This window comes from Miscanthus floridulus, chromosome 19 (genome assembly GCF_019320115.1).
Source record: "Miscanthus floridulus cultivar M001 chromosome 19, ASM1932011v1, whole genome shotgun sequence".
Lineage (NCBI taxonomy): Eukaryota > Viridiplantae > Streptophyta > Magnoliopsida > Poales > Poaceae > Miscanthus > Miscanthus floridulus.
The window spans coordinates 23,202,841-23,229,817 of NC_089598.1; the positions used below are offsets into that span (position 1 = coordinate 23,202,841).

General features: G+C 45.3%; 2 protein-coding genes across 3 annotated transcripts; one reads left to right on the top strand and one right to left on the bottom strand.

The window, feature by feature from the left end:
- Nucleotides 1–1,512: 1,512 nt before the first annotated feature.
- LOC136526924 (cyclic nucleotide-gated ion channel 17-like) lies at nucleotides 1,513–6,034 on the top strand. 2 transcript variants are annotated; one of them, XM_066519491.1, is made up of 8 exons: nucleotides 1,513–1,821; nucleotides 2,341–2,839; nucleotides 3,194–3,406; nucleotides 3,552–3,656; nucleotides 3,747–3,829; nucleotides 4,124–4,235; nucleotides 4,553–4,789; nucleotides 4,965–6,034. In XM_066519491.1, exons 1-8 carry the CDS (start codon nucleotides 1,760–1,762, stop codon nucleotides 5,604–5,606), a joined length of 1,953 nt encoding a protein of 650 aa, XP_066375588.1. In that variant the 5' UTR covers nucleotides 1,513–1,759; the 3' UTR covers nucleotides 5,607–6,034. The 2 variants fall into 2 exon arrangements, with proteins under 2 accessions (XP_066375588.1, XP_066375587.1); XM_066519490.1 differs by having other exon boundaries at nucleotides 3,552–3,829.
- Nucleotides 6,035–6,346: 312 nt separating this feature from the next.
- Nucleotides 6,347–13,667, bottom strand: LOC136525719 (glutamate receptor 2.9-like). The gene is made up of 6 exons (XM_066518608.1): nucleotides 13,409–13,667; nucleotides 10,251–10,276; nucleotides 8,262–9,548; nucleotides 7,853–8,165; nucleotides 7,371–7,777; nucleotides 6,347–7,284 (listed from the first exon to the last, which is right to left on the bottom strand). The coding sequence occupies exons 1-6, from the start codon at nucleotides 13,665–13,667 to the stop codon at nucleotides 6,862–6,864; spliced, it is 2,715 nt and encodes a 904-aa protein (XP_066374705.1). The 3' UTR covers nucleotides 6,347–6,861.
- Between the last annotated feature and the right edge of the window lie 13,310 nt (nucleotides 13,668–26,977).

Genomic DNA, 26,977 nt, shown 5'->3' on the forward strand with positions numbered 1-26,977 from the left:
GAACTCTTTAGTGCTTGGACATCGCTAGCTACGCCGGGGACTCCTCGGTGTTCGGACATCGTCAGCTACGCCGGGGACTCCTCGGTGCTCGAACATCGCCAGCAATACCGGGGACTCCTCGGTGCTCGGACATCGCCAGCTACGTCGATGACTCCTCGGTGCTCGAACATCGCCAGCTACGCCGAGGACTACTCGGCGCTCAGACATCGCCAGCTACGCTGAGGACTCCTCAGTGTTTGGATTCTTCGTGCACGCGTCGCCAGCTAAGCTGAGGACTCCCTTGGTGGTCGGATCTTGCTACGTCTCATCGGTGTGCTATCAAGCTGCTCCATGCTGTTCAGATTAGGGTGTTGATTTTGGGCAGCACATCTGGGGTCTTGATACGCGCATGTCAGATGACGTCGGCAAGCTTTCAGGCTTCTTTTTCTTTGATCCTACTACAAGATTCATTCTTCATCTTCCAGCAAGCTCGGGGACTAAGTGGGCACACTTCACCTTGCGGTGAATGTGCGCTTTTAAATTCAGGGCTCCGCCCGTGGATTGGTTGCCTGCTCGGCTGGTCTTCTACTTTTCTTCTACTTTGGACCCTGGCACCACGTGACTGCGTCACCTACTGTTAGGCTCGGGGACTAGCTGTGGGGGTATGACCCCTGGTATCCATAAGATAAAGACATGTGCCGCACCATCAGAGGTGGCCTAGCCCGCAAGATCAAGGCATGCACGGCACTGGTCGACGTGCACCGTAAAATATTGTATAGTACCAAATATGATACTTTCCTTGTAACCCTACACCTCCAGAGTATATAAAGAGAGGCAGGGGCCTACATACATCGACATACATCTCATATTCAATACAATACACCAAAGACACAGGACGTAGGGTATTACGTCAATTAGACGGCCCGAACCTCTCTAAATCGATGTCTCTACGCCTTGTATCACCATCCAGTTCGTGATTACGCGCATCTCCACCGATCAATCTACCTTCGTGGGATACCCCTCGGAGGACTACCGAGCATATTCTGTCGACGGAGAGGGAGAGGCGCAGTGGAGAGGGATCGAGACCGGGGGCTGCGAGAGAGAAGGGCGAGGGCGCAGGGGAGAGGGATCGCAGGGGCGACGACGGCGAGGACCGCCCGCGACGGTGATGACGGGGGCGGTGGATGAGGACGACGCGTGTGGAGAGAGCCGGGTGTCGCACGAACGCGCGGTATCGCAAGGGCATGGGCGGACCGACGGAGCGACGATTGTCGTACGAAATGATGGTCATCCTTTCTTTCTTTTTAGTTCGAGGAGAAAACCACCCATTTCTTTTTAGTTGGAGGAGAAAACCACCCATATACCGAAGTAGCAGTATATTGCCGTAATTTCCATGCCTGTAGGCTGCTGATTAACTGTTGATTAAACTGTGCTTTGCTGTCAGAATCTGATGCTTACAACTGAGTCAGCAGTGAAATTTCCATATCCCTATTTTTTTATCCCCAACAACCGGTGGACTGTTTTCTCCAACGGGTCAAGCACGACAGGAGTGCGCGGTCTCCGTCTTCGGCCCGCGGCAGTTCTTGCTTTCCAAGTCTCCTCACTTCCTCGAACTCCGAGCGGGCGGCTGCGATTCCCAGCGTCCGAGCACCCCGCCCCCAGTCTCCTCCGCGGGGAAGGACCGGCCTTGGGCTGCTACGGCGGCGGATGAGCGAGCAAGGCTGTTTCTTGGGCGAGCTGCCGGTCAGTGTAGCGGCGGAGTAGTGGACGAGCGGGCCCCATGAGGTTCGGCTCCGGGAGGGTGGAGGACGTCATGGCGCTCACGCGGCAGAGGACCGTGAGGTGAGCACAACGCAAGGAGTACCGAGCTATTTATTGTTTCTCAGAATGTTTTGGGGGCTTGGGGAAGTGGTTGGTGGCCTGCAGGTGATCAAAACCCTGGGTAAAGCAGCAATTTTGCAGCGAATTTTCTTGGTTTTGGAGGGGATGGGAGGAAGACTCTTGGTTTGGGTTTCCTAAGTTGGTTGTTCCCGTGCTCTTGGTCTCTCGGACTTGTTTGTAGCTCGGTAGTCGTAGTACCTGTGTGAAGCTTGGAACTTAGTGTTGGATTTTAGTTCCTTGATTCGGATATAAAATTAGTTTGGTACTAAGACTATAGCGAGTTCCGTGATTTTGATAGCTAATTGGAGTTATAGTTTAGTTTCTGGTGAGTAGAAACAGATAGGGGATTAGCAGTATGTGGATGGATGGGATAGCACGATATACCATTTTTGGGATTAGCAAACAATCACTGAAGTGTCCAATATGCTATTTTTGGTGCTACCTATATAGGGCAATCCTAATGCTATTTTCCATTCACAGATTCCATGATGAGAGGGCAAAGGCAACTATTCCCATTCACCAGAAGCGGCATAGGCTGGCTGCTAGTAGGCTCGCCTTGGGAAGTTCGGGGAAAAACAAGATCTTTGTGGCAGGAGATGACTTGTGGTACAACAAGATTATTGACCCGTCAAGCGACTTCATCTTGACATGGATATACGTCTTCCGCGTGTCATGCTTCATTGCTCTGTTCATGGACCCTCTGTATTTCTATGTGCCTGAAATCGATTACAGGCAAACCAATCATTGTGTCAGGAAGGATACACGCCTAGCCATCATCGTTACTGTATTCCGATCAGTTGTCGACCTCTTTTATGTCATCCAGATGATAATAAAGTTCAGGACTGCATACCTTAATCCAAGCTCAAACCTAGGGGTTTTTGGTCGAGGAGATCTCATCACAGATCCTAAGGAAATCGCAAAGCGGTACTTGAGATCTGACTTTGCAGTTGATTTGGTGGCTTCTTTGCCTTTACCACAGGTAATTCAGCTCATTTTCGGAACTGAATGCTGTAATCTGTTAAGTCGCATATATACTTCATTATTGACTACTTGTTTTAATTCAAATGGGCGCTACTGAATTACCAAATATAACTTTCTTTTTAAGGTTTCACCCATTGTCTCATTAACCGTGTCCCCCTGGTACACCTCCTCTCTTGTGGGAAAGAAGTTTTTAGGGGGAAAAAATATGAAACATGCCTTCTCAATTTCTTACCCTTGAAGATTATGTGCTATAGTTGAGAGTTTGTGGATGGTAAAACCATCTGATATCTGATGTTCTGAGTTACAGCTGTAATCTGACTATCTAATATATACCTTTTCTTCTTTCTTGCAGATCATTGTTTGGTCTGTGATACCAGCTATCAAATATTCTTCGTCTGAGCATGGCAATGACATGCTGCTTCTGGTTGCTCTTTTCCAGTATATCCTAAGATTATACCTCATCTTTTCCTTGAATGATAAAATAGTCAAAATTACTGGAGTTTTTGCAAAGACTGCTTGGCAAGGAGCTGCATACAATCTGCTGTTATACATGATTGCTAGCCATGTATGATGTTTATATGAGTAATACTTGAATGTTTTGCCATTTAATATTTTTGGAATTTGTCATATTACTTTTAGACTGCTACCATTTTTTTTCTGTCTTGCTATCCTACTGTGGAATATCTAATCATGCAGTTCTCTTCTTTCAGGTTTTAGGAGCGATGTGGTACCTTCTATCTGTTGATCGCCAGATCGCTTGCTGGAAAAGGTTTTGCAATGAAACTGATTGCCACACTCGGTATATGTATTGTGATGTAAAACCAGATTCGAGTTGGAATGGGACCTTAGTCTTTTCTAGTTGTGATGCTAAGAACACTAACAAATTTGACTTTGGTATGTTCCAGCCATTGTTATCAAACAAAACTCCTAATGAGAGCTTCCTGAAGAAGTATATCTATTGCCTTTGGTGGGGCTTGCAGAATCTAAGGTATGACTTGCTGAACACATGTTCTTTTATGACTGTTAATTGTGTCTCAAAGAAAAAAGGTACCACTGTAATTTACAACTTGTGGAAGTACAATATTAGTATTCTCTGTTATTAAAAGAGAAACTCAGAGATAACATAAGCAGATCTATGTTAAGTGCTAATATGATATGCTAACTTGGGTTATGCATGGAAAGCACGCACAAAGATATAACAGGAGCAATTAACCTTATAATCTGTATGATGATCATATTATGTTTCTAACATGCTATTTTGGTACCCATTTTTTTTCTACAGTTGCTATGGCCAGACATTGAATGTGAGCACCTTTATTGGTGAGACACTTTATGCTATACTCTTGGCAGTGGTTGGTCTAGTCTTGTTTGCACATCTGATTGGAAAAGTTCAGGTACTTTCATCTATGTTATATGCAATGAGGAATAGAATCCTAAGATTTTGCTCTTGATTTGTTCAAACTTCCCCGTTCATATCCCACTTGGTAGTGTATGTGTGTTTTTACTAATGTGTGATAGTACATCGTGATTCTCAGTCTGTAAATATTCTAGCTTATCTTAAGTTGGTAGGTTGAAATTACCAGTTAACCTTACCGAACAATCTCCCCAGTCCCATCATGTTCATACATTAAGTTAGTTTTGTTTTCGCTGCGTAATGTCAGTGGTTCTTTGACAAGGAACATTGTTCTGATCAAATTATATTTTCTGCTAGACCTACCTGCAATCAATCACCGCTAGGGTTGAGGAGTGGAGGCTAAAGCAGAGAGATACTGAGGAGTGGATGAGACATAGGCAACTGCCCCATGAACTACAGGAAAGAGTGAGAAGATTTGTTCATTACAAGTGGCTCGCAACTCGAGGTGTGGATGAAGAATCTATATTGAATGCCCTACCTACAGATCTTTGTCGTGACATCAAGCGCCACCTTTGTCTGGATCTCGTTCGTAGGGTAAATTAGCTTACTACCTTTGCTCTCATATTTTGGTCAGCAGCACAGTTGATAGTGCTAGTTCAATGCTTATCCCTTTGTGATGTGATGAATGGTACACCTGTAACGGTTACAGTCTAAGGGATAACCTGATCATGAGCATTACTTATTAATCTTTTATATCGCAATGCTGCAGGTCCCACTTTTCTCTCAGATGGACGATCAACTTCTAGACGCCATATGTGAGCGTCTTGTATCTTCCTTGAGCACAGAGGGCACATATTGTGTCCGTGAAGGCGACCCAGTGACTGAGATGTTGTTCATCATTCGTGGTAAGCTGGAAAGCTCCACCACAGATGGTGGCCGAACAGGTTTCTTCAATTCAATCACCCTCAAACCTGGAGATTTCTGTGGCGAAGAGCTCCTCGGATGGGCTCTTGTTCCCAAGCCTACCGTCAACCTGCCGTTATCCACTCGGACAGTGAGGGCGATTGTCGAAGTTGAGGCCTTTGCTCTCCAAGCTGATGATCTCAGGTTCGTCGCCAACCAATTCAGGCGCCTCCACAGCAGGAAGCTGCAGCACACATTCCGATACTACTCTCACCACTGGAGGACCTGGGCCGCGTGCTTCATCCAGCACGCTTGGCGCCGCCTGAGAAGGAGGAAGATGACCAAGGACCTGAGTATGAGGGAGTCAATCTCCTCCATCAGATCATACGAAGGCGACAACTCCCCTGAACAGAATCTCGCGCTTAGAAGAGGAGCCAGCATCATCAGAGAACTGCCTAAGTTCAGGAAACCATCGGAGCCAGATTTCTCAGCAGAGCATGATGACTGACTGACGGAGAACTGAATAGCTGATACATTATTTGTTAAGGCAAGATTGCTTTGCAAACAAACCCTGCTAGTCGCTTGTCCCCTGCAAACAAGCATTGGTTTCAGGCTGGCTGGTGACTGATTGTGGATAATAGTGGCTTGATATTGTGGGCTAACCTATTGTTAGTGCATTTTCACCAGGTGTGCATCCACCGGTTGTTCATACTGTACATACATATGTAGTTGTGCTTGTGGCATTGTATTGTAGGGATCTCACCTTGACCTTGGATTAGATGATTGCTTGTATTGGCTGGCCGAGCAGATTTTACTTCCCTGGCCAGGGCTCTACCATTCTTATTTCTTCCACGTGTGTAAATTGCAGCAGGATGTACCGTTATCTGTTTCTCTTACACCGGTTTGGTTATTGATTCTGTGAAATTTGTGGTCTGATTACCGAGAATTTAATCATTTTACAGTTGTGCCTGCTCTCTTCTCAATGTCACAAATGCGGTTGGACTTGAATAGTCTGTACGTCGTAGCGCGTACAGCAGTTTTTTGTTACGTTGTTTTTTACGAGGAGCTCCAGAAGTTCCATCCCGTAGCTTCTTTGGCAAACACCGCATCACCCTTGATGAACTTCTGACTGTACCCTGTGACAATGCTTAACCTGAAAAGAACATTTTTCACGATATTTGAATGAAGAACATCTGAATTAGCAAATCTCCTAAAGATCGTTGCATCATTGCTAGAGAGTTGTTTGTCTAAAGATACCAGGCAACCATCTTCTAAAACTCAATTACCATAATTGTTTCTCCTTGCAGGCTTGCATGGAAACATCATAATGGGCCAGACTCACAGGTCGAACCTTGCCCTGCTAAAAGTCTAAAACTTCTTCTGGGTCTGGGGTTGCCAGCTTACAATGTTCAGAAGGCACAACCGCGAAATCAAAATGCCTCACAGGGCAATATAAATTATATATAAAACCTCGATGACAACCCAACTGAACTGCTATTACCAACGAAGCTACCCAGCCAGCCGAACAATGACACCGGGCTAAATGGAACATATATACAAAGATCATGAACCATTTTAATGATAGCAGCACGCTCATCAGTCATCAAACCTCACGCGTTGTTATCTTCAAACAAGTGAATCTTTTAAGGCAAAATGGTGCAGTCATGAGATCCACCGGTTTGACTTGCCTATATAAACTGCTATAAGATCAAGGGAGGAAGCAAGTTCATCTAACAGAAGGACAAAAGGTACAGCTGATTCCCTTATGCATCTCCTTGAAGCTGACTTGATCCATACCCATCCATCTCATACTCACCTTCCTGCCTATTGATGATGGGCAACTCCCTGTGCTTGGTACTGCGAAGGCGTTCAAGCCACGTGTGCAGACTCTGCAGTGACATCGACCTGGTGCGAGACGCTTCAGCCCTGAGCTCGTCTCGTTTCTGGTAGACGAAGATGCTGAGGCTGATGAGCAGCGCAAGGCCAGAGGTCAGGCCACTGATGAGGAACAGCCCACTGAAGTTGCTGAAGACGAGCCTGGACGAGTTGATGCCTCCACTACTGCTCGCACAGGCTCCTGGGTCGCCGAACCATTTCCTCTCTATCCGCACCATCTCCTCCTGCACTCCAGGTGTCATGATGGCCTTGGATATTTCATGCACCATGGGTGACCCTATTGGGAAAGCCTAAAATATACAACGAAAATCAAATACAATACTGTTCTTTCTACATAGGAGTATGAAATATCAGATTGATTAGTGAGATAACTTACAAACCCAAAGCCTCCCAGCCTGTAGGTCGGGCCAACCATGGTGTATCCTTCACAGTGCTTTGACAAGAAGATCTTCAGGTAGGGGTTTTCGTCGAATATCGCAGAGACCCCTCCATTTCCTGATCCCATCTGTAGAGCCTCAGCATACTCCTCCACTGTGTCATAACCCAGCAAGTTCTTCTTATGGAAGCCCATTTCCTCCAGCCAGTACTTCACGGCAGAACCCCTTTGGTACCCAACGAAGTGACCATTTCTTAGAAGATCTTGCACGCTAGTCACTGTTGGCTGGAACCGCTGGAATGTCAGCATTGATGTCAAACTAGCCGTATAGCTTGAGGTCAAGATAAGCACGACAAATACCCATACAATCACCACGAGTCTTGATAGGTTGCTCTCCAGTTTCTCCTCTGAAATCGACATGTGATACTTTAGGTCATCAGTTAACCAAGCATTTTAGCAGCAAACATGGAGGAAATGCTTACTGTGGGAGAAGACAAGAGTCGAGAAGGCAAAGTAGAAGATGATGCCAAATTGTTGCCAAGGTGTGCCACGGAACTCAGGGTTTATCCGGTGCTCTATCGCCCACACAACAAAACCAGTTAGGAAGAAGAAGGCAAGGCTGGTGATCCAGAGGGTACGAGTCAGTGGCTGCAGGAAGATCCACATGCTCCTGCTTGAATCTTTCTTCAGTACCACGATCATTGACAATCCTGTGTCGGTGTAGGGCATTGTGAAGGCCACCTTATTCATCCTGTCCGTCGAGATCGTCGTATCACCAACCACGGCATCAGCTTTCTGCAACCGTCACTGCAAGTTATCATTCACACAAATCACTTCAAAATTTACAATGGTCATATTAATTACATTTGTCATGTCTACCTCTACACTAACCTTTTCATACACCAGATTGAGAATACTGTCATAAGTGCTAATATTATGAAAGGGTGAGCTCTCTGCACTGGATACATATTGGTAGGCCACTAGATAGGGCAAATTCTTCATCAGTGCATCAAAAACATCGATGCAGTAGCCTGTAACAATAAAACTGATGTTTGTTGGGTTGTAGGAAACCTTCACGAGCTGATCGAACCCATGTCTTGAAGGCACAATAACACAAAGCGGGCTTCCAGTTGAAGACACATCCCACCCTCTCGGAGCAGTTGCTAGATCACCTGGCCAGAGGATTTGTTTGAGCCCTTTCTCATTGTTGGCTTTTAAATTCTTGAATATCCCAGATTCAGGTGTCCAGAACCCAACTGTCCTTGCACCTTTGCCAATGATGTTAACGACCTCATATGTTGAGAGTTGTAACTGGCCATTTACCAGTGTGAACCTCCCTGCCAGCCCATCAAATGTTGTGTTGAGCACTGCACCAAGAAGTGTTCTTCCAGGTGTTGAGCTGGACACTCTGTTTCTATTGATTGCTGCAGCAAGAGACCATGCTGTGTCATACGCCCAGAGAAGAAGCAGGCTTGGGTTAGGCACCTCTTGAATACCCGGATTTTCCATCTGGAATTTGTCCTTGAACCTTACAGTGAAGTTCATGATACGGTCAGTTGACTGAACATAAGGTCGGAAGGTAACAACACCCTGCATGTTATCAATCCTGTCAGGGCCATAGCTGTCCACCGCACTGCCAAAGCTGGCGGTGGCTATCCAGACGTAGCCATCAGACATCATATCAGCAACACTGGCCTGTCGGAAGAAGCGAGCAGCAAGATCTGGGAGCATATGCACAATAAACACCCGCGTGGAATTCTCCTTGAGGCTGTATACTACCTTGTCCAGGTAGTTCTCAGCTGCATCAATGGGCAAAGCTACACGATCCGTGATGAACGTGTTGTAACCCTGAAGGGCGTACACAAGCTCTGGGAGAATGCCAGCTCCATATGGCGAGTCTTCATAGACCAGGATAGCTTTCCGCCATCTGAACTTATCAAGGATAGCAGCAGTCAGCTCAGCCTGGGAGGAGTAAATAGGTGCAGTATGCAGAAAGAATGGTGCTACCAATGGCGTCAATGCTGCAGAGATTGGAGCAAGTGCGAGGATTGGTGTGAGTGTGTGCTTCCCAAGGTAGGCAATGAACTCGGCTTCGGCTGAAGTCAAAGGCCCAATGATGGCTTGCACTCTATTATTTCTGATCAAATCTTCAGGTGCAACACATTCGCATAATTCACACTGGTCCAGTCAATGTTGAAGAAATCAAATATGCATCCTTTCTTGCTGACAGAATAGTTAATCAAAATTACATGCTGACTATGTATCAAAATAGCAGCTGCATCTTGTGCCTCTTGTGCCTTAGAGGATGAAGCCAGCTGTTCTTCCTTTATCTAAAAAAATAACATTCCTTGCTTTCCCTCCATTCACAGTTCTTTACTTCCCTTGTGTAGTTGTGTAGGGTGGTTAATTAATCTACAATCTTACAAATGTAGCACTGCTCACTAATATTTTTTCTTTTAAAAGAGAGGAATTCAATTTCCAATTTTGCATACTAGCTAGAGTGAAGTACTCCCTCCGTTCCAAATTATAAGACGTATTGACTTTTCTAGATACATTGCTTTTAGTATATATCTAGACACAATGTATATCTATGTGCGTAGCAAAAACTACGTATCTAGAAAAGCCAAAACATCTTATAATTTGGGACGGATTGAGTAATTGCTTGGCGAATGTTACAGACTTGCAGTTAGGAAAGATCCATCCACTTATCTGTATCTAGGGTTCATACTTCTTTCCACACAAAAAATTCCTAAACATTCGTCATCAGTTTACCATCTTTCACATTTTCTTAGATCTTCTCATACGTGAATACTCGTTCAAACAAACGCGCGGCCCACTACCTGATCGAGTTGAATCGATCTAATTAATCGAACAGCGTACCTGCTCCGTTGAGCTGCATTTGACAGCTGTAAGAACAGGTTGCAGAGGCAGAGCTCAACTAGGAGCCAAGAGGTGTGCACATCCTGGCTCCTCCGAGGAGGGGATCAGCAGACAGCAGCAGCCTTGCCGTGGGGATTGTGGAGCGTGGCGACGGCGCAATTGAGGTCGAACCGGGGCAGTGGCAGCGTGGAGTTCATCAGCGCCTCAGCGGGGTGAATGGTAACGCGCATGGCATGCAACTCTCCAGATGGTCGCCGGCTGGACGCCGTCGGGGATGAGTTACCAGAGAGGGCGGGAGCTCGACGGCGGCCATGGCAGGGTTGTGCGGGCGACAGGAAGAAAAGTCTTTTTACCCCCTCCGACCGACAATGCGCGGAGTGTAATTTCCCTCATCCTCAATATAAAATCAAATGTTAGTTAACTTTGAAAACGGTAACGCTCGCCTTGGGTAGTGTTTAGTTCTCAAATTTTTTCAAGATTTTTCGTCACATCGAATTTTTGACGCATGCATGAAACATTAAATATAAATAAAAAATAAAACTAATTACACAGTTTAGACAAAATTCACGAGACGATTCTTTTAAGCCTAATTAGACTATGATTGGACACTAATTGTCAAATAACAACGAAAGTGCTACTGTACCGTTTCGCCAAAAAAATCGCCAACTAAACAAGCCCTTGGGGCATCCGTCCGTTCGGACGTGGCGCGCGCTACCGGTCCAAGAACGCTTGCTCTCTCGCTAAAATCTCTCTCCCACTCTCCATCGAGAGTCATCTCTTCCACTCGGCTCATTCCTTTCGAGGCAGATAAGGCCTGCCGCTGTGCCCCTGCCCGACCACCGCCGGCCATGGTCAAAACCAAAATTTTATTACGTTTTTTATATGGTCTTGTTCGGCTTACCCCATGTTCGATTTATTCGGCTTCTTTTTTCAGCTGGAACAGTGTTTTTCTCTCACAACAATTTAGCCGGAACAATGTTTTTCAGCCAGTTTCAGCCAAATTTCAGACCAGCGAACGAGGCCTATAAGGTTTAGACGGCTGTTTTAGGATGGCACAACGTCAACAGCAGAGCTCAAACAAATTTTATTAAAAATATAAATACTTTAACAAAAATCTAAATATTATTTAATTTTGAAAAAAAAATGCAATTAAGAATCTTGAAATTAGGTGAAAAAACTGAAACAGGTACTTGTCAGAGCTAAAACCAAAATTTTATGATTTTTTAAGATTTAAACTAGACTTTAGAAATTCTGCATAACTTTTCTATGATATTTTCTCTATGCTCTGTCTTTATGTTTGACATTTTGAACGTGTGAAGAGATAGGAGCAGGTAGGTCATTTCAATGAGAAAACAATGGAGAAAATATAAATTTCATGCGTATGTGAAATGACGGAAAAAAATACTAAAATACCGATTCAAAATTTTCAAAGACATGGAATGGCATCAAACTAATGGTTGAAGATGCGATGATCACTCCAATGAGTCAGGGATTTGAAGGGGGGAAACTGGGTCTATTTGGATGTTATGGTTTTTTTTAAGAAAATGTAGTATAAAAAAACTAGTTTTAGGAGGAGAGATGTGAAAAACTATAGTTTAGAAAAAAGAGATATAAAGTGAAGCTTTTAAAAGTCTAAAAGACTACAGTTTTTTAGTAATACCATAGTTTTCAAAACTACAAAGACCTTTACGTCCAAATAGCTTATAGGTCTCAAAACCATGGTATTTAAAAAAAACAAAATACTTTACATCCAAACAAGACATAATAAGTATTAAACTTTGTTTGTCTTCGATAGAAATGAACTTCTCTGTCTAAAAATTTGTACGAGAACACAAACGGTTTTTATTTAGAGGATTTGATGATGATGACGATGCCTTTTACTGGTCCAGAAGAGGAGAAAGAGACAACAGTCAAAGCCCAATAGAGCCTCAACCTTAACAAGACGAGTTTTAGTAAGCTTGTCGCCTTAAGCTTGGGCTCCGCTAGTTAAAAGAGTTGAGCTCAGCCTTAGAATCATCTAAGCCTTATAAGGTTAACTTGTTTGTGATTCGAGCTAAGACGAGACAAACACGGGTAATTGGTGATCAACTCTAACATTTGCTTACCAAAGTCTATCTTGTATAATTGGGCTTCAGTTCTGCTAAAAGGCCATGTTTGGTCAGATTTCTGCTGGCTCCTACTTCGACTCCAGCTTTAGTGCATTGTTGAGTACCGTTGAATCTACTTTGTACAGTAACATTAAGGCCTTATTTGGATTTACCTCAATCCACCGTACCCAGCACATGTGGATTGATGTGAATCCAACTACATCCAAACAATGCCTAAAACGGCTCCAACTCTCATAAGTCTAGAAAGAACTATGGAGAGAAAAAAGTTTTCTCTGGCTCAAGCTACATTATTATCTTAGGGAGGATTTGGTTCAAGTTATGGGACGTCAAGCCACAACTAAAGCTGTCACACTACTGTTTGGTTATTGATTAAAAGTAGACAGTCACAGCTTTTACAGGTCATTTTCACCACAGTTGTGGTGCCCGATTCTGCCACCACCAAGTGTGGCGCTACAACCGAACAAACCCCTAGTTGTGGAGTTAGGCGCGCGATGTATGACAATACTAGGTTTTGAAGCTAGGATAGTACCAGATCTTGTTACAAATTGCAACGAGCAAAACGAGAATGGACCGAATCAAAGGGCCTGCTTGGTCTGCGACAAAATTTTGCCAAGCCAAAATTAGGTAAAAAAAATTTAACATAGATTTAACAAGTCAAATATGAGAGGCTAGCAAGTTTTGGTAACAAACCAAATAATAGTTAAAATTATTTCTTGCCAAATATTTGGCTTGACATAATTTAGAAGTCAACCAATCGTACCCAAAATTTTCTGGCTCATTTTTCAAATCAAAGTACCTGTATTCAAATTCGGGTTTTTGCAATTTGATTTGCTTTGTTACTCGAAATGCTTAATTCCAAGACAGCAGACATGGGTGGGCGTTAGGTGTGTTTTATCTTCGTCGGGTGTGTGTTACCTTTATGTGTACTTAGTGTAATTATCGCCTGTACTGCTGTATTTGGGTTTTTGTGTCGGTTTTCCATGCAGGTCCGGTTTCCCTCCTTCCATTTTTTGCGTTAAAAAAAAAAGAAGAAGATAAAGACGGCCTTACCAGCGTGTGCTGCGGCGACGACATCTCCACGCGTGTCCCCCACGAACAGGTGCACCCGCCGGCTGGAGTTGGCATGGGCAGAATAGAAGTCGTCTAATGCCATGGAGACGCAGCTGAGGCTCTTCCTCCCCGCCTCGCTCGTCAGGTCCAGCACCACGCCGACTCGCACGGCGGCCGCCGGTGGCAGCTCGGAGGCGGAGGCGGAGGCGGACGAGAGCACGAGGAGCAAGTGGAGGAGAGCAAGGCCGCGTGGGATCATGGACCGTAGTACCATTAGCTCACACTCAACCAACTAGTCGCAGGATCGGAGTTGCAGAGCCGCAGACGCATCGTATTAATTTATATACAGTAGCCACGCGTTTCAAGTATTTCAATTTCAACGAGAGCTAAAATCTCCCAGAAAATTCGAACTTATACCGTAGCCACGCGCTTTAGAATTCCAGCAATAGTTGAAAGTTCCCTCGAATTCAAATCTATAGCGGGGCCGGGGGAGAACGCTGCAGCGGCGCTATCAAGATGAAATCGATAAGAAGATGAAAAATTGGACCACCGCTCCTCTCCTCCTGAGCGGCTTCTTCGCAGGAGCTACAACCGAAGCCGTTTTGGAGCCACTCCAAAATAACGTGTCTCCTCCAAAAATGACTCCGACTATTCTATTTTTTACTAGAAAAACAGCTCATCTAATAAAAATTTTGGTATAGCTCCTCCGAAGGAGCCAGAGCTAGAAAGGAGCTCTATCAGCCCTGATAACAAGCAAAGAGTAGCATCACCCTTAAATATACTCTTGGCCGGAGCTTTACGTGATTACGTCGGCTTGTTTTCATTGGTAGTGTTTTACGTGATTACGTCGGCTTGGTTTCATTTGTAGCGACACTACCACCCTTTGACCACAGCTGTAGGGTTTGTTTCCCAAAGCTCCACCGTTAGTTCCAATTCTTTAGTAAACCGGATTCTTTGCTTTTAAGGTACAAAATAAGAACTAAAAAACCTCTATTTTACAGTACCTTGTACTGTAGTAATCAAGGAGTTGGAGCGCAGCCAAAATGGCCTTAGCAACGGTGCGTAGAGTATTCCTTTTCATGCCCATACACCGGTGAATTTTCAACGCTCTGGATAAAAATCTTCCAGTAGGACTGTAGGAGTATAACCTGTTGATCATTTCCATCAATTTCAAGTCCTTATTATGATTCCTTTTATGAGAAAAAATGTCTAATGATTTACATTCTTTCATTTCTAATCCTGAACGTTCTCGTTGGACTTTCCACGGAATCAGCGACCAACAAGAAAGCCAGGGTAAGCAGAACAGGACCGATCCTAATTTAAATGATTCGGGGCAGAGAAATGCATGAGATAAATAAAGAAATATCACCAGCCAATGGAAAATAAAATCGGCGACAAATGAGCTTGCATCCTTCGGTGATTCAGCGCAGTTCAGCCTCGCTTCTATAACCTACTCCCTGAACTTGCGAAACGAAAAATGCTTTCCCAGATTGTCTATTTGAACACCTTTGCATGATCATATTGTTCGAATCGGAAAAAGAAAAGAAAAAAAATCCTTCAATCAAACTTAAAACGCACCGTAACATCTTCAGTACCGACCAAGCAGTAACATGCTGCCAAGCTTCCCACCAGTCGGCCCAGCAGCCAACACTTCCCTCGACCACGCCCGCGAGCGGCCGAGTCGAGCGCCATCGATTTCCCAAAGGCCGAAGGCGTTGGTGTTAGCTAAATTGTTGCACCATTTTGTATAAACTTTGTTCATCATCTGCATTAGTCAGGTTAGCGGGTAGCGCGTGGCTGGAGGCGTGCTCGGCCCACGATGCAGCCCGGTTGGGTCTGTTTGTCAGTGCCATGGCGTGTGACGCTGCACGTAGCGCGCATCGCGGTGAAACGGCATTGCGCACGGCACGCGGCATGGCGCGGGGACTCGGAGGTTGTTCCGAGATTCCAGTGTTGCGTTGTGTAAACAAAAGGGCAACGAGATGATCCGAAAGAGCTGCGACAGTTCTGTAGCGCATATCTCTCTCTCGTGTGTTTTCGCGTTTTCATCTATCTCGCTCTCGCCACGGTCACCGCGCCTCCGCCGTGCCGCCGCCAGCGTTCGCGTGTGTCTAGGGCATCGTCTGGCTCCAACAAGTGGTATCAGAGCCGCGGGTTGCCGAGGGGGAGGCGTGTTGTGGTGGTGAAGAGTTGCTGAAGACACCGGGTGGAGTAGTTCACCGGATCGGAGGAGAAGGAGGCGTGAACGCTATCGCCGACATGGGTGAGCCGAGTGACAAGGAGGTGATGGAGCGGGCGTTCATTCAGGCGGTCGGAAATCGAGTGTGGCCGATGTTGACCCGCACCAATTACTAGGAGTGGTCCTCGCATGTGCAGTGCAATCTCGAGGGTATGTTTCTCTGGGACGCGATTGAATCTGACAAGGTAGAGAAGCGTCGGGATCGGCTGGCTCTTGGAGCCATGATCCGAGGCATGCCACAGGAGATGAATTCCATGCTCCTGAACAAGAAGACGACGAAGGGGGCATGGGAGGTGGTCAAGACGATGCGTCTTGGAGCAGATCGCGTCAAGGAGGTGAACGCCCAGAAGCTGTTGGCGGAGTTCGAGTCAATCTCGCTCAAGCCAGGAGAGACCATCGATGATTTCACCATCCGCATCACCAAGCTCGCCACGGATTTGCGTGGCCTCGGGGAGAACAGCATCGACGACTCGCGCGTCGTGAAGAAGTTCCTCCAAGTCATTCCATCGCACTACAATCAAGTGGCGGTCACGATCAAGATGTTTTGTGACATGAAGACACTGACGATCGAGGAGCTTGTGGGTCGCCTCTAGGAAGCAGAAGATCGGTTTGGGCCCTCGGTGGAGCAGGTCACAGACAAAGTTGGTTGCCTCCTGTTGACGGAGGAAGATTGGGTGGCTAGGAACAAGAGTCGTATGCTACCGGACGCAACATCATCGTCAGGTAGCAAGGCCGGCGACCACTACATCAAGAAGGAGAGGTCCGGGGCGCACGGTGGCGGCGAAGCGCGTGACTCTAGTGTGAAGCTCACGTCGTTGGGCACTCCATGACGGAAAGGCAAGTGCTGCAAGTGTGGCATCTACGGGCACTTCGCGAAGCAGTGCAAGATGAAGGCGCCGAAGGAGGAGCGGCAGGAGGCCGCTAACCATGTTAACGCCGACACCGAACAGCCAGCGCTCATGGTGGCGCGAGTCTGCAATCTGGTGCAGACCACGACAATGGGTGCGCAGCGCATGTTCTTGAATCAGGAACACGTGTTCCCGACCGAGTACAATGAAGGGGCATGGGTGCAGGACACCGGCGCCACGAATCATATGACTGGGTGCCGGGAGTCACTAGCGAGCCTCGATGAGTCGGTGCGTGGCGCCGTGCGGTTTGGAGACGGATCCATTGTGGAGATCCACGGGATCAGTGCAGTGATGATCGTCGGGAAGAACCAGGATCACCGAGTGCTCACCAAGGTATACTACATCCCGTCCCTCAAATGTAATATTGTCATCCTTGGTCAATTGGAAGAAGGGGGTGCCACATCAAGATTGATGATGGTGTCCTGAAGGTGTTCGAGCTCCGCCATGTAGTGAACCAGCAGCGGGGCGTTCTGATCCGGGCAGAGTGGAGGAATCGCCTGTAAATCGTGAAGGTGAACCTGACCTCGCCCATTTGCCTGCTGACCAAGATGGACGAGGAGTGTAAGTGCAATCAAGCTCTAAGTGGGTTTTGGTGATGTTGAATACATAATTAAAGGACTAATGGCTTTGACAAGTGTTCGACAATATATCTTTAATCGTGGGTGCAAAGAAACAAAAGAGGAGACCCCCAACTCGAATGGATGGCTTGCAACGGCTCCAAGAGCTAGTTTTTTTTTGAAATTGAGTTATAGGACAAGCCATACTATCAAGGGGGGTACTAATAGTGTGATGGGTGGAACCAAGTGCTCAAAACTCCATCTATATCTCAAATAATCCCAGCCGCAACAAGCCAGCCGAGCTGAATTCTTATCTGCTCTAGCCTGCGCGGAACCTCCGTGCTCAGGTGCGGAACCTCTGCGGTGCGGAACCACCGCGTCCTGACGCGGAGGCTCCGAGGTCTGTCTCGACCCGACCATTTTGTGGGTGACGGTGGGGGGTATTTATACTCACCCCTTCGCCCCCAACGGTTATCTTCTTCATAAACTCATTCACTCCGAATAGAAGCTCTCTCTCTCTCAAGCTCAGTGCATCCCAACTCCCTTGCTCAAGATCTCCATGATTCCTTGAGGGATTTGACTCTAGAGAGTGTGAGAAAGCTTGAGAAGATTCTTCTCCTTTGTTCTTGTGCACTTGGTGAAGCCCTAGCCGCTTGGTGTGTTCATTACTCTTGGAGCTTGGCTTCTAGACGGCTAGCGGTCGCCCGGTAGCTCCCAATCCGCTGTGGTTGAGCATCGGGACGTTTGTATTACCCTTGGTGACTTAGTGGAATCCTCCAATCCATTGCCTTGGTGATAGGTTGGAGAAGAGGAGCGAGTTGAAAGAGACTCCATAGCCTTTGTGGCTAACCTCAACAATGTGGACATAGACAAGCCTTTGTGACGAGTTGAACCACGGGATAAATCCTTATGTCCTCTGTGATTGCTGTTGTTGTTGCTATTACTTGTGATTTGAATTGATTTTTAGGGTTTGCATTCGATCTATGAATCCCCCATCCTCTAGGTGCAACCGATAGTTTGGATAGCTCAACACACTCCCTAGGAAGGATGGTATTACATTCGATCTATTTTTCATTCGTTAAATTCCACAGTAGATCGATTTCTTACTCTGATCCCGGAGGTTCCACGCTTTGCCCTAGAACCTCCACGCTCAGGCCCGTAGGTTCCGCGTTCTGACTGGTTTTGTGAAGTTGATTAAATTTTAGAAAAAGGCCTATTCACCCCACCCCCCCTCTAGGCCACTTGCCAGATCCTTTCAATTGGTATCGGAGCAGGTTTGCTCATGATAGCACTTAACCGTGTGAGGAAATGGCAAGTCCTAGAGAAAGGGTACCGGAGGAAGATGGAGATGACCACTTTGAGGATGTTCCTAGTGAAGAGGAACCCAAAGCTTTTGAGGATGATCCCATAGCAGCGCTTGAGCAACTTCCAAAGCTTAAGCTTGGTGCTAAGGGATCCTCCAAGGGAGACAAACAAAGGGACAAGAACAAGAACAAGGAGAAGAAGAAATACAAAGCAAGAAGAAAGATGCGATCAAGCCCACAACCAAGCAGCAAGTCGAAGAATGGAGATGATGATGATGAGTACTATGCTCAAAGGCTACTAAAGAGGACACTCAAGTCCAACATCAAGAGATCATATTCGAGTGTATCATTTAATTATGATTCTGAAATTTGCCTACTAACACTCACATCAACATACCCGCGGGCAAGTTACCCCAATTTGATGGGACTAACTTTGCCAAGTGGAAGCATATGATGAAGGCTTATCTTATTGGACTCCATTCGAAGATGTGGAATATTGTGTGTGTAGGTTTTGAAGATCCTGTTGATCCCAAAAATCCCACACCAAGAGAGATTCGCATGATACACCGCAATGCTCAAGCTATTAGTGCTCTTCTAAGTGCATTAAGCCCGAAAGAGTACAACAAAGTGATTGGTTTGGAGATTGCTAAGGAGATTTAGGACACCCTTTATCTTGCATATGAAGGGGTTAGTAAGGTAAAGAAGTCCAAGATTGATCTATTGATGGCTCAACTCAATAGGTTTGTCATCAAGGATGGAGAAGGCCCTCAAGAGATGTTTGATAGATTGATGGTGATAGTTGGCAAGATTAGAGGCTTGGGTGGGGATAACTTGGATGATCATCATGTTGTAAAAGTGACGCTGGATGCATTTGCTCCAAGAAACCCAACTCTTGTGACATTGATTAGAGAGAAGAAGAGGTTTGAAGAGTTCACCCCTAGTGATGTCCTTGGAAGAATACTCACTCATGAGCTCATGGAGATGGAGATACAACAAAGGATGAAGTTTGGAGAACTAGAAGCAAAGATGGAGAACTTAAAGGTCAAGGAGGTAGCTCTCAAGGCAAACAAATCAAACAAGGCCTTCACCTCAAGGAAGCCGCCAAGATCAAGATCAAGCAAGGTTGAGATGGTTGATTCATCAAGTGACTCAAGTGATGATGAAGATGATGAAGTGTCTTCTAGTGAGATTGGTGATGTTGCTTTGTTCATGAGGAAGTACAAGAAGGGGCTGAAAAGAGAAGGGTACAAGTTTGTGAAGAGAAGGTTCCCCAATAAGCAAAAGAGAAAGTGCTATAATTGTAGAAGCACGGAGCATTTTATTGCCAATTGTCCTTATGAAAACAAAGAGGACAAGAAAGACAAGAAGAAGCACTACAAGAAAGATGACAGGACCCAACACAAGAAGAAGAACTATTCAGGTCAAGCTCATATTGGTCATGAATGGGATTCAAATGATTGAAAGGTCCTAATGGCTAGAGGGGGGTGAATAGCCTAATAAAAATTTCTACAACAACACTTAACAAAATGGTTAGACAATTATGAGGCGAAGCAAGTGTTGCACTAGCCTACTCAAAATGCAAGCCACCTACCACAATTCTAGTTTAGATAGTATCTATTCATACAATAGCTATGACACTACCCTATATTAGTGTGCTCTCAAAGGCTAACTAAAGCGCCACACCAACCAAGCAAACAAGCTCTCACAACTAGTTACACTAAAGAGCTTGACAACTATTTTGTGATAATGTAAGGAGAGTGATCAAGAAGGTTATACCGCCGTGTAGATGAAGGAACCAATCAATCACAATGATGAATAACAATGAAGACCAATCACCTCGGAATCAATGATGAACACAATGATTTTTACTGAGGTTCACTTGCTTGCCGGCAAGCTAGTCCTCATTGTGGCGTTTCACTCACTTGGAGGTTCACGCGCTAATTGGCTTCACACACCAAACCCTCAATAGGGTGCCACACAACCAACACAAGATGAGGATCACACAAGCCATGAGCAATCCACTAGAGTACCTTTTGGCTCTCCGCCGGGGAAAGGTCAAGAACCCCTCACAATCACCACGATCGGAGCCGGAGACAATCACCACTCTCCGCTCGACGGTCCTCGCTGCTCCAAGCCGTCTAGGTGGCGGCAACCACCAAGAGTAACAAGCAAAATCCGCAGCGAAACATGAACACCAAGTGCCTCTAGATACAATCACTCAAGCAATGCACTTGGATTCTCTCCCAATCTCACAAAGATGATGAATCAATGATGGAGATGAGTGGGAGGGCTTTGGCTAAGCTCACAAGGTTGCTATGTCAATGAAAATGGCCAAAGGTGTGAGCTTCAACCGGCCATGGGGCTTAAATAGAAGCCCCCATAAAATAGAGCCATTGTACCCCTTCATTGGGCACAACGTGGGCTGACCGGACGCTCCGATCAAGTTGACCAAATGCTGGACCTCAGCGTCCGGTCGCCCGACGACAACCACGTGTCCTGATTTCAATGGTCACTTGAGTTGACCGGACACTGCGCTATTACTAACCGGACACTCAGCTTCTAGCGTTCGGTCGTTTCCAGTAAGGTTTCAGAAACAACTTTCTTTGACCGGACGTGTCCGGTCATGCTTGACCAGACCCTGACAGCGTCCGGTCACACATTGACTTTCATCAGCGCTGTCCGACAATAGGACCAGACCCTGGACCTCAGCGTCCGGTCAGTTCAAGACCCAGCGTTCGGTTGTATGACCGACGTCAGTGTCTTTGCTATCACACTTGACCGGACACGTCAGTCCCTCTGAGACCAGCGTCCGGTCACTTAGTGACTAGCAAGACTAACTTCTTTTTATCTCTAACTTCTTCACCCTTGCTCAAATGTGCCAACCACTAAGTGTATCACCTTGTGCACATGTGTTAGCATATTTTCACAAACATTTTCAAGGGTGTTAGTATTCCACTAGATCCTAAATGCATATGCAAAGAGTTAGAGCATCTAGTGGCACTTTGATAACCGCATTCCCATACGAGTTTCACCCCTCTTAATAGTATGGCTATCAAATCTAAATGTGATCACACTCTCTAAGTGTCTTGACCACCAAAACAAAATAGCTCCTATGGTTTATACCTTTGCCTTAAGCTTTTTGTTTTTTTCTTTCTTCTTTCCAAGTCCAAGCACTTGATCATCATCATGGCATCATCATCACCATGCTATGATCTTCATTTGCTTCACCACTTGGAATGTGCTACCTATCTCATGATCACTTGATAAACTAGGTTAGCACTTAGGGTTTCATCAATTTACCAAAACCAAACTACAACTTTCAACGATGATAGCTTAAGTGAAGAAGAAACAAAGAAAGTTGCAACCATTGCTATCAAGAAGCATTCTTCTTCACCAAAGCTCTTCACCAACTTGACTGATGATGAGGAGAGATCTACACTCTTTTGTCTCATGGGCAAAGGAGAAAAGGTAAAACCAAAATCCAAGCCTAAACCCTCTCCTCCATCTAGTGATGAATCTGACATAGACTCCAGTGATGATGAAATAAACAACTTGGTAAGTAAAATGGATAAAAAATCTAAGAACTTCATAGCCAAGGTGGTAGATGAATTAGAGAGAACTCAAGCTACTCTTGTCAAACAAGAGAAACTCTATGTTACTTGCAAGAAAGCTCTTGCATCGGAAAGAAGTGAGGTTGAAACTTTACGTTTGGAAATTGACCAAGCGGAAAGTGTCATAGCTACCCTAAAGGATGATCTAAATACTCTTTAAGAAAAGAATAATGCCCTCAAGACAAGAAATGAGGAGTTTGAAGTGCAATTTAGCATCCTTTGGGATAAAACCTCACATCCTACGAAGGCAAGTGAGATATCTAATGCATCTACTAGCAAGGGTTGTGATAGATCCTATAATATTGATTTAGAAGCTTGTGCTACTAACCTTGCTAATATGGAAGCTATGAAGAAGGAAATTACAAGACTCAACAATATCATAGCTAGTGGGTGCATGGATGATGCAAGCAAGAAGCCCAAGTTCATTCAAGGAAGACATCCTTTTATCAAGGATGGTCTCGGCCACAAGAAGGGTGGCAAGACCAGTGAAAGGAAGATGGTGAATCAAGTGTCTTGCATCAGGTTTGAGAAGGAGACCATTGGAGAGGTGCAGCCAGTGCAGACCATAGAGGCTCCACGTAGAAACGCGGAGGTTCCACGCCCTGGAGGCTCCACACCAAAACATGGAGGTTCTGGGATCTGGCAGAACAGTGGTACCAACAAGATCAAGGCACAACCTCGATCATGATAGCAAGCTCCTAAAGCATCTAACACTCATGTACAGGTCAAGGAGAACACAATTATACCAAAGAGGAACAAGTATGCTTATAAACCCAAGACCCATGCACCCCATGAGAGCATGTCCTCTAGCTATGTGTTGAGACGCAACAACCTTAGTAAAGTTGTTGCCACGTATGTTGGGAATGAGCCTAGCATATATGTGAAAAGATCTCTGCTAATTGGGGACCTAAAATAAGGAACTAAACTTGTTTTGTAGGCATACTCCTCCGGTGGATCAAGTTGGGTGCTTGATAGTGGATGTACAAAGCATATGACCGGGGAGAAGAGTATGTTCTCATCTTATGCCCAAATGGAAGGTTCAAGTGAAAATATAGTATTTGGGGATAATTCAAAAGGATAAGTGCTTGGTGTCGGTAAAATCTCTATAACTGAAGATCATTCAATTTCAAATGTTTTACATGTTGATTTGTTAAGTTACAATTTATTGTCCGTATCACAATTATGTGAGATGGGCTATGATTGTCACTTTATGGATAAGGGTGTGACCACCATTAGAAGGGAGGATTCCTCTATTGTTTTTATGGGCCGCTTGAAGGGCAAGCTTTACCTAGTTGATTTCAACAAAAGTAAAGCAACACTTGAGACTTGTTTAGTGGCAAAATCTAGCATATGTTGGTTATGGCATCGCCAACTAGCACATGTGGGGATGAGGAACTTGGCCAAACTTCTAAGGGGGAACATATCCGTAGACTAATGAATGTTCAATTTGAGAAAGATAGGATATGTAAAGCATGCCATGCCAGAAAGCAAGTAGGGGTACCACACCCACTAAAGGGCATCATCACTACCTCAAGTCCATTAGAGCTCATCCACATGGATCTTTTTGGACCGGTTGCCTACGTTAGCATTGGTGGTAACAAATATGGTCTTGTTATTGTTGATGATTATTCTCGCTTCACGTGGGTGTTCTTTGTGTATGATAAGAGTGAAGTGCAAGGGAATGTGAAGACCTTCATTAGAAGAGCACAAAAGGGAGTTTAGGCTACCTATCAAGAAGGTGCGAAACGACAATGGCACCGAATTTCGCAACACCAAAGTTGAAGAGTTTCTTGATGAGGAAGGCATCAAGCATGAATTCTTGGCTCCATATACCCCTCAACAAAATAGGGTGGTTGAGAGGAAGAACCGCACTCTTATTGACATGGCAAGAACAATGCTTGATGAGTACAAGACTCTAGACAACTATTAGGCCAAAGCAATCAACATCGCTTGTCATGCTATCAACCGCCTCTATCTTCACAAGTACTATAAGAAGACTTCATATGAGCTCCTAACCGGTAACAAACCCAAGGTGTCGTACTTTAGAGTATTTGGGTGTGAATGTTTCATTCTTAACAAGAAGCCCCGAAGCTCTAAATTTGCACCTAAGATTGATGAAGGATTTCTTCTTGGTTATGGTCCAAACGAGCACGCCTATCGGGTTTTCAATCTTTTGACCAGAAGAACTAAAATCACGGTAGATGTGACGTTTGATGAATCTAATGGCTCTCAAGTGGAGCAAGTTGATCTAGATGTTGTAGGAAAAGAAGAGCCACCTTGTGAAGCAATCAAGCAAATGGCCACAGGTGATGTGAAGCTACTGAAGAAGAAGATCCTCCACTCCAAGCTTCAACACCATTCCAAGGGCCAACTGCTGTTCTCGGTCATATGGACATGTAGGACGCAGAGGCTCTGTGCCTGAACATGGAGGCTCTAGGGCCTAGAGGTTCCACACCAGGACGCGGAAGCTCCAAGGTTTGGGGCAACAATCAGCAAGAAGATAAACATATTGAAGCTAATGAGCCTCAAGCTGATGTTGATGATGACAACCAACCCCTATATCAACCTTCAAGCAGGACACCTCATCCAAGAGTGCATCAAAGTGTACAACGAGACCATCCCATTGATAACATCCTTGGGAGCAAAAGAAAGGGGGTAACAACTCTATCTCGTCTAGCAAATTTTTGCCAATTTTACTCGTTTGTTTCCTCCTTGGAACCACTTAAGGTAGATGAAGCTCTTAAGGATCTGAATTGGGTGATGGCTATGCAAGAAGAATTGAACAACTTCGAGAGAAATCAAGTGTGGGAGTTGGTGGAAAGACCCAAGACTAATATGATTGGCACCAAGTGGGTCTTCCGAAACAAGCAAGATGAACATGGTGTGGTGACAAGGAACAAGACAAGATTGGTTGCTCAAGGGTTCACTCAAGTTGAAGGGCTAGACTTTGAAGAGACCTTTGCACCAGTGGCAAGACTTGAAGCAATCCGAATGCTTCTAGCCTTTGCTATCCATTATGATTTCAAGCTATATCAAATGGATGTGAAGAGTGCTTTTCTCAATGGTCCACTCTCTGAGCTAGTCTATATGGAGCAACCACCAGATTTAAAGATCCTAAGCATCCTCATCATGTCTACAAACTCCATAAAGCACTCTATGGGCTTAAGCAAGCACCAAGAGCATGGTATGAATTCCTTAAGGAATTCTTGCTCAAGCAAGGCTTTGAAATAGGCAAAGCCGACACTACTCTCTTCACAAGAAAGATTAAGAATGATATATTTGTGTGCCAAATATATGTCGATGACATAATATTTGGTAGTACTAACCAAACTTTTTGTGAAGAATTTAGTAGGATTATGACAAAGAGGTTTAAGATGTCTATGATGGGTGAATTGACGTTCTTCCTCGGATTTGAAGTCAAGCAATTGAAGGAAGGGACATTCATATGTCAAACAAAGTACACAAGAGATATACTCAAGAAGTTTGATATGGTGAATGCCAAGCCCAACAAGACACCTATGCCTATAAATGGGCACTTGGACTTGGATAAAGATGGAAAAGCCATTGACCAAAAGGTATATCGTTCCATGATTGGCTCCCTACTTATGTGCATCTAGGCCAGATATTATGCTTAGCGTGTGCATGTGTGCTAGATTTCAAGCTAACCCAAAAGAGTGCCATCTTATGGCCGTTAAGAGAATCTTGAGATATTAGTACACACTCCTAACTTTGGCTTGTGGTATCCTAAGGGCTCCAATTTCAATCTATTTGGGTATTCGGATTCTGATTACGCTGGTTGCAAAGTAGAAAGAAAAAGTACATTGGGAATATGTCAATTCCTTGGATGGTCCCTAGTGTCTTGGAGCTCTAAGAAGCAAAATTCTATAACCCTTTCCACTGCTGAAGCTGAGTATGTGGTCGTTAGTGCATGTTGTGCCCAACTACTTTGGATGAAGCAAACCCTCAATGATTACGAATGTCGCTTTACCAAAATCCCACTTTTGTGTGTTAATGAAAGTGCCATAAACCTTGCAAACAATCCCGTAAGCCACTCAAGAACTAAGCACATAGACATCATTCATCATTTCTTGAGAGACCACAAAACCAAAGGAGATATCGCAATTCACCATGTGAGCACCGAAAAACAACTAGCCGATATCTTCACAAAGCCCCTCGACGAGTCAAGGTTCTATGCTTTAAGGAGTGAACTAAATATACTTGACTCTCATAACATGGTTTGAAATCGTGTACACCTCTGTTTGTTGCTTTATGTTGCAACTAGTGAGGCTTGCAAAATTTTCATAAGTGTTTCTAAATGTTGGTTCTTATGTCCAATCTTGTCTCTAGTATCTATTGTTATGTACTTGTCGGGGACCAATACTAGGGTACTCAAAGAAGAGGAGTTAATACCGATCAACGCTAATTCATCAGAGCGATCAAGAACACGACTACATTTCCCAGTAGGCCCTGCCTTGTCCAAACCACCAAGGTCACAGGCTCCATTTCATCCAATCATCTGACCCCCGAGGGTTGGGAATGCCTCACGCTAACCCCCGAGGGTTGGCTCTGCCTCGCCGAACATCTGAGAGCTGGCTCTGCCTCACCCGACGTCTGAGGACTGGCTTCGCCTCGCCTGACGTCTGAAGGCTGGCTCCGCCTCACCTGATGTCTGAGGACTGGCTCTGCTTTGTCCAACCCCCGAGGGTTGGCTCCATCTCACCCGATGTCTAAGGACTAGCTCCGCTTCGCTTGATGTCTGAGGACTAGCTCCACTTCACCCGATCCCTGAGGGTTGGCTCTGCCTCGCCTGACGTCTGTGGACTGGCTTCGCTTCACCCGACCCCTGAGGGTTGGCTCCACCTTGCCCGATGTCTATGCACGACTCCTTCCTAACTATGCATGCAGATAAGGTAGGGCACTCAAGTCAACCGCAATACCGAGGACCATACC

Bases quoted from the DNA above. Each gene is read 5' to 3' on its own strand.
- LOC136525719 (XM_066518608.1), bottom strand. From the start codon at position 13,667: ATGATCCCACGCGGCCTTGCTCTCCTCCACTTGCTCCTCGTGCTCTCG. The intron at 10,277-13,408 runs GTAAGGCCGTCT...CTGTTCTTACAG, and splicing joins CGTCGCCGCAGCACACGCTG to CTGTCAAATGCAGCTCAACG. The intron at 9,549-10,250 runs GTACGCTGTTCG...TGACTGGACCAG, and splicing joins AATGCAGCTCAACGGAGCAG to TGTGAATTATGCGAATGTGT.
- LOC136526924 (XM_066519490.1), top strand. From the start codon at position 1,760: ATGAGGTTCGGCTCCGGGAGGGTGGAGGACGTCATGGCGCTCACGCGG. The intron at 1,822-2,340 runs GTGAGCACAACG...TTCCATTCACAG, and splicing joins ACGCGGCAGAGGACCGTGAG to ATTCCATGATGAGAGGGCAA. The intron at 4,236-4,552 runs GTACTTTCATCT...ATTTTCTGCTAG, and splicing joins ATCTGATTGGAAAAGTTCAG to ACCTACCTGCAATCAATCAC.